We start from the raw sequence: 6,000 nt of genomic DNA, 5'->3' as shown, positions 1-6,000 counted from the left end.
TGGACGAGTTAGGGTGTTGCTCTGCTCCCGAGGCCCTGGCCAATGGAACCCGATCCACCCCGCTGTGCGTAAGCGTGCAATTAAGGATTTAACCAAGGCTGTGCTGCGCCTCAGCCAGCAGTCAGCCTGCGGGAGACAGAGCCTCCACGACTCCCAGCCTCCTCCTCCCTGCCGCCGCCGCCGCCGCCGCCACCTCCTCCTCTTCCTCCTCCTCCTCCCTCGCTCCCACAGCCATGTCTGCTTAGACCAGAGCAGCTCCACAGCCAATTCAGGCAGCAGCGGCCGCGGCAGTAGAAGGACAGCCACCGCCCGGGAGCTATGACAGGAGTGTTTGACAGAAGAGTCCCAAGCATCCGATCCGGCGACTTCCAAGCTCCGTTCCCGACGTCCGCCGCCATGCACCACCCGTCTCAGGAGTCGCCAACTTTGCCGGAGTCCTCGGCCACCGATTCTGACTACTACAGCCCCGCTGGGGCAGCCCCGCACGGCTACTGCTCTCCTACCTCTGCTTCTTACGGCAAAGCGCTCAACCCCTACCAGTACCAGTACCACGGCGTGAACGGCTCCGCAGCCGGCTACCCGGCCAAGGCTTATGCGGACTACGGCTACGCCAGCCCCTACCACCAGTACGGCAGCGCCTACAACCGCGTCCCGAGTGCCACCAGCCAGCCAGGTAGGTGCGCGGGGGCGGGAGGCAGGTACTCAGGGCATCCATAGCCCCGCGGGCGCTAAGTTGGATGGTAGGTGAGGGCCACGCTGTTCGCACCCATAGAAGGGTGCTGCGCAAAAGGGAGTGGGGGCCTGGGGCTGCAAACAGGACAGCATCTCACACAGGCAATTGGGGGGTGGGGGGTGTTAATAGTGTGTTTTCCCTCTGGCGCCGCTCGAGGGTCCCTCCTTAACTGGATTTCTATCTGGCCTAGCCAGAAAGCCGGCTTGGCTGGAAAGAGGGTAGGGATTGGGGGGGGGGGGGAGAAAGGATCAAGCAGCCCCAGGGATGTTTGCGTAATAAAAGGAAAGTTAGTTGGAATTCTGGGTGAGCGTGCTGAGTTGGTGAGATCTTAGTCTGGATTAGCCAGCGAAGCGCCCCGAGGCCTCGCAGGGAGGGTGCCGGCAGCACACCGGGTGGCCTGAGGGCCGGAGCGCTGCAGCCTAACAGAAAAGCGAGCAGGGAACTTTGCGGTTTATCCAAGGTATTTCCAAATACAAAAGTCCATTTAAAATAGCGAAGGGTTGCTGAGAGTTCACGTTGTTAGAGGGACACCCCCTCCCCCGCCCATCGCGCCCTCTCTCCATCGGTGCCTAGAATTTGTCTGCCTCCTTCTTCCCTACAGACTCCCCTTTCCGTCCACCTTGAAACTTCCTCCAAGAATTACCGTGGGGTAGAGAGCTTGGGCGGTAAATGAGAGGCACGAAGTCTCAGTGGAGAAGTTTTACTAGTCGATTTTGATCTCCCCTCACCGACACATTAATAAGGCTGCTAATATTAGCATCCCCTACTCCAGGAGAGTGGAGACCACAACCCTCCCTCCTTCTCCACCCTTCCTCTGGCAGCAGCTTCACACACCGGCTCTTCCACTCCTTCCAGGACTGAAAGGGGAAGGGGCCATGTGGCCTAGGGGCACATTAGCAAAACATGGGGTTCACGGGACCCCAGCGGGGTACATTTATAACAGTGAGAATTCTTCCCTGCTGCCTCCCCTTTACTACGAAAATATCCTTACTACAGATCCCCTTTCAATACATTGTTGATTGAAGTTTGAGCCTGCTCCTCTTGCTGTCTCTGTATTAGTGCATAGGGGGAGGATTTTTTTTTTTTTGTCAAGAACATATTAAGTCTATTTGTGAAAGAAACCAGACACATCTGTGCCCTCTCAGATCTGCAGTGAGATTATGGGGACTACATAATCGGCTCTCTGTCTGCCCTAGCCCCTACCGACCGCTTGCCGCTGTAGAGAAGGAACATAGTTTGCTTGTCGGTCTTTGAACTTTAGAGACCTTGGCTAGCGTCCTCCCTGCCTAAGCGTCTAGCCTCTGCGGGCGCCCGAACAGACGCCGACAGAAGCGGGGTCATGGCCCAGGGGCCTCCTCGCTTGACGCCATAGGAGTGGGGTGGCTATTCGTGTCCCAGAAACGCACAAGGTGAATACAGGGAGGGGAAAAAAATAGTGAGAGAAATAAGTATCTCCGAAGAACCTGATGTGTACACGCACGCAGTGGCTCTTAGTCGGAGACTCGCCAGCTCTTCTCTGTATGATTTGAGAAAGAGACAGATTTCACTCGGGTTTGAGAAGCCAAGGTTGTGATATTGGGAAAGAGAAAGATGACTACATATTTCAAAACAAACAAAAACCTCGGTGGTTTGAGGGCCTGTGCAAAAGAGCCATTGTCTGCCCGGAAGCTCTAACCTAGTCTGTTTTGGTTATTTAGAGAAAGAAGTGGCGGAGCCAGAGGTGAGGATGGTGAATGGTAAACCAAAGAAAGTTCGTAAACCCAGGACTATTTATTCCAGCTTTCAGCTGGCCGCTTTACAGAGAAGGTTTCAGAAGACTCAGTACCTCGCCCTGCCAGAACGCGCGGAGTTGGCTGCCTCTCTAGGACTGACGCAAACACAGGTAAATCCGGCCGCCGCCGAGTACCGGCCCCGCCTCGCCTGCAAACCCGGCTGGGCTGCATGGTTCGATCCCGACTGGCTGGAACCGATTCTCTAGCACTTTGCAGAAATTTACAGATAAAAAGACACCAAGCGTTGCATCTTTCCCTCCATGAGCCAGGCCCATGTAGCGGTGGGCGTGGGATTCGTCGTTTGTCTGGAGTTGCTGCTTCCCCCTCCCGCCCTCCACTCCCAATCCCCCTCGCCCCCACCCACGCTTTACTCACCACGGGTTGGGGACCAAGGTTTCATAGTGAAAAACAAGAGAAGGGATATTTCTGTGGGGGGAGATCTGTCTTGCGTTCTTGAGAAATGTCTAGGTCTCTTCACAATGAGAAGCTTGCCAGATGATGGCCTGGTGATGGTTGGGTCCCCAGCCACGCAAAGGCCGGGATCGTCGTGTCCCGGTCGGTCCTGTCCCAGAGGCAGCTGGAAGCCTCAGCAGCCTGAAGGTCGCTAGGTGGGGGGCGCTGTTGTACGGGGAAACCCTCCTGGATTGTCCCCCTTCTTTTCCCTCCCACTCCATCCCGCTGGGGCCTAGAATAAGGAATGTTCAAGTCGCCGCCCAGAGCTTCAGGCAGAGTCTCTCCTTTCCCTTGGCACAGTGCACCTACAGTTTGGCTCAGGCCCCTCCTCTCCGGGGACTCTGGCCTTCGAGGAGAGGTATCTTCCCCAGTGCACTGGTGCACAGGCCCACAAGCGCGATGACCAGGTCTATAGTGGAAAAAAGACAAAGCCTTGGGCTCCGGCTGAGCTGGACAGAGCTCCCTCTGTGGGTCCCTCCCATTGCATAGACTGAAACTGCAACCTCCTGGCGATAGGCGACTTGCTGCTGGTAGTTATCAGGGCTGGATAGTCTAGGGCCAGAAAAGCCTTCATTCGTCGCTCAGGGAAAGGCGCGGGCAACCTCTGAGTGTCCCGGTAACGTGTGCCTTTGTTCCCCACCCAGGTGAAAATCTGGTTTCAGAACAAAAGATCCAAGATCAAGAAGATCATGAAAAACGGGGAGATGCCCCCGGAGCACAGTCCCAGCTCCAGCGACCCTATGGCGTGTAATTCGCCACAGTCACCAGCGGTGTGGGAGCCCCAGGGCTCATCCCGCTCTCTCAGCCACCACCCTCATGCCCACCCTCCGACCTCCAACCAGTCCCCCGCGTCCAGCTACCTGGAGAACTCGGCTTCCTGGTACCCAAGCGCAGCCAGCTCAATCAATTCCCACCTGCCACCGCCGGGCTCCTTGCAGCACCCGCTGGCACTGGCCTCCGGGACGCTTTATTAGATGGGTTACTTTCTCTTGCTCATTTTTGGGACTACAGTGTTTTGCTGGTTTAGAAATCAGAAAGAAAGGAATTCATACGGGGATGTTTGAACAATGGAAACAAAAAAGATTCATGTGTAAAGCTTTTTTTTTTTTTGCATGTAAGTTATTGCATTTCAAAGGACCCCGCCCCTTTTTTTACGAAAAGAATCCTTTTTTTGCGCAACTGTGGACACTATCATTGGTGCCTTGAAATCTATGACCTCAACTTTTCAAAAGACTTTTTTCAATGTTATTTTAACCATGTAAATAAGTGTAGATAGAGGAATTAAACTGTATATTCTGGATAAATAAAATTATTTCGACCATGAAACTGTTCTTTTTTGGCCCCCTGATAACTGGCTAGTGAGGTTATATGCAGATAGTTAAGAACAGATGAATTCTCCAGAAATCCAACAATGCAAAACAGAAGTCAGGAGCTGTATGGTTGCAGAAATGTGTTTGTGCTGGATGCTTTATTTTATGTATCTGTCTGCACATATGGCCTGTTTATAGTACTGTCATGTTTACGATTTTTTTTCACCTAACCACACAACCATTTAAATGATATTAAATATAGTTCCAAATGTTTCAGGTAGGAAGTAATATTGAAATTAAATACATTTCTCCTACCGTGTGTGAGGGAAAACGGCCACAGAAATTCCTCAATAACCTAGAATTCTAAGCTCAAAGTGATTCTGGTGGGAACCCCTCCCCCATCAGCATGTGATGTTGCAATTAGATAAATTATGCTCCTTTTGAAAGGAGCATTCCAAGACAAGAAAGGAGAAAAAAAAAGGAAATCTGTTCTCATTCCTGTTTTTGTTTTTGTTTTTTTTCAAAAATCTGAAATGTTTGGGGCATAGCAAATGGTAGCTTAAGCTTTGGAGTCCTAATGTGTATGACTATAAGTCTGGCCAGGTTCTTTTAGTCAAGAAAATACCACAGGGATTCAGAACAATAGTGAACCTAAAGCACTAGGCCAAATGAGAAATATGGGGGTGGGGAGAATTCCTTTTCAAAAAGGGGGAGGGGAGGCCCTATATTGATTTCATTTCGTGCGAGAAGGTTTTTAATATAATTGTCTTTCACCAGCACCTTGCTTGCCTCTTTCAGAATCCCCTGCTCTACTTTTACATAAAACTGTGGCAAGGCAAGTTCCGAACTGCCGGAAATGGGATGTTTGCTAGAATTTCTTTGTGAAGCCATCTTTAAGGCAGGCATATGGGAGTTGCAGCAACCTGGCCCCTGATTTGTGTGTCCTTTACACCACTGCATGTATATATGTAGCCTATGCCCAAAGCTACATCTTGGCTCCAGGGCTGTGACCCCAGGCCTGAATTATAGGCATCTTTGTGGCTGGCTGTCCTTTGGTCCATCTAAATCTATTTCCTTATGACACCAAAGAACATGCAATGTTAGAAATTACTAGATTTATGGGAAATATTCCACAGCTAGGAAGTCAACTGCAATAAGTGTGACAAAAGAGCCCTCGTGGGGAGGGGAATTAGAACATGAAAAAAATGCATCTTCTCATCTCAGGATTTCAGAGAGGACCATTCCAACAGAGAGAACCCAAAAGGCAAGCTTTGTGTCCTTGGGCTATTTACAGAGTTAGTTTCTCTCTCTCTATTCTTTTCTCATTCCTCCATTCCTGTCAGCCTTCTATCTCCATTTGCTCTCTTTTCTCTCTTCTTTTTCTTTCTTTCCACAAGTGAAAATCTACCAGTTCGGAACCCAATGGACCTTGGAGATGGCAAACATACATTTCTAGGCACCCTGGGCTATTAAACCCTGCCTAAACATAATTTATCTCCAAAAATTTTATCCCCTGCCCTCACTCCACTCCATCTGTGGGGCACTGTGGTGTTAGGGGAGGCCCCAGCCCCATTTTGTTTTCTGTAGTGGCGTGAAGTAAAATGGAGAAGGAAATGAGGGCGTCTATCTTCTGCTTTTCTTTCTTTGCTTGCAAAGATTTCAGTGGTTTCCATTTACCAAAAGCCCAGAGCTTTCTGTGAGCTTGGTCTTGATTTCCAGGACCTGGCTTTAT

The 6,000-nt window shown here is 50.9% G+C and overlaps 1 protein-coding gene across 2 annotated transcripts; it reads left to right on the top strand.

Moving 5' to 3' along the window:
* Nucleotides 1-13: 13 nt before the first annotated feature.
* Nucleotides 14-4,284, top strand: Dlx5 (distal-less homeobox 5). 2 transcript variants are annotated; one of them, XM_031380760.1, is made up of 3 exons: nt 14-673; nt 2,513-2,615; nt 3,603-4,284. In XM_031380760.1, exons 1-2 carry the CDS (start codon nt 319-321, stop codon nt 2,596-2,598), a joined length of 441 nt encoding a protein of 146 aa, XP_031236620.1. In that variant the 5' UTR covers nt 14-318; the 3' UTR covers nt 2,599-2,615; nt 3,603-4,284. The 2 variants fall into 2 exon arrangements, with proteins under 2 accessions (XP_031236620.1, XP_031236619.1); XM_031380759.1 differs by having other exon boundaries at nt 2,431-2,615.
* The last annotated feature ends 1,716 nt before the right edge of the window (nt 4,285-6,000 follow it).

Source organism: Mastomys coucha, unplaced genomic scaffold (genome assembly GCF_008632895.1).
Source record: "Mastomys coucha isolate ucsf_1 unplaced genomic scaffold, UCSF_Mcou_1 pScaffold20, whole genome shotgun sequence".
Classification (NCBI taxonomy): Eukaryota; Metazoa; Chordata; class Mammalia; order Rodentia; family Muridae; genus Mastomys; species Mastomys coucha.
Note: the sequence above shows the minus strand (reverse complement) of the source record. Positions and strands in the feature narration are given on the sequence as shown.

Coding starts and splice junctions, on each gene's coding strand:
- Dlx5 (XM_031380759.1), top strand. CDS start 319: ATGACAGGAGTGTTTGACAGAAGAGTCCCAAGCATCCGATCCGGCGAC. Junction 674..2,430: donor GAGTGCCACCAGCCAGCCAG/GTAGGTGCGCGG, acceptor TTGGTTATTTAG/AGAAAGAAGTGGCGGAGCCA. Junction 2,616..3,602: donor TAGGACTGACGCAAACACAG/GTAAATCCGGCC, acceptor TTCCCCACCCAG/GTGAAAATCTGGTTTCAGAA.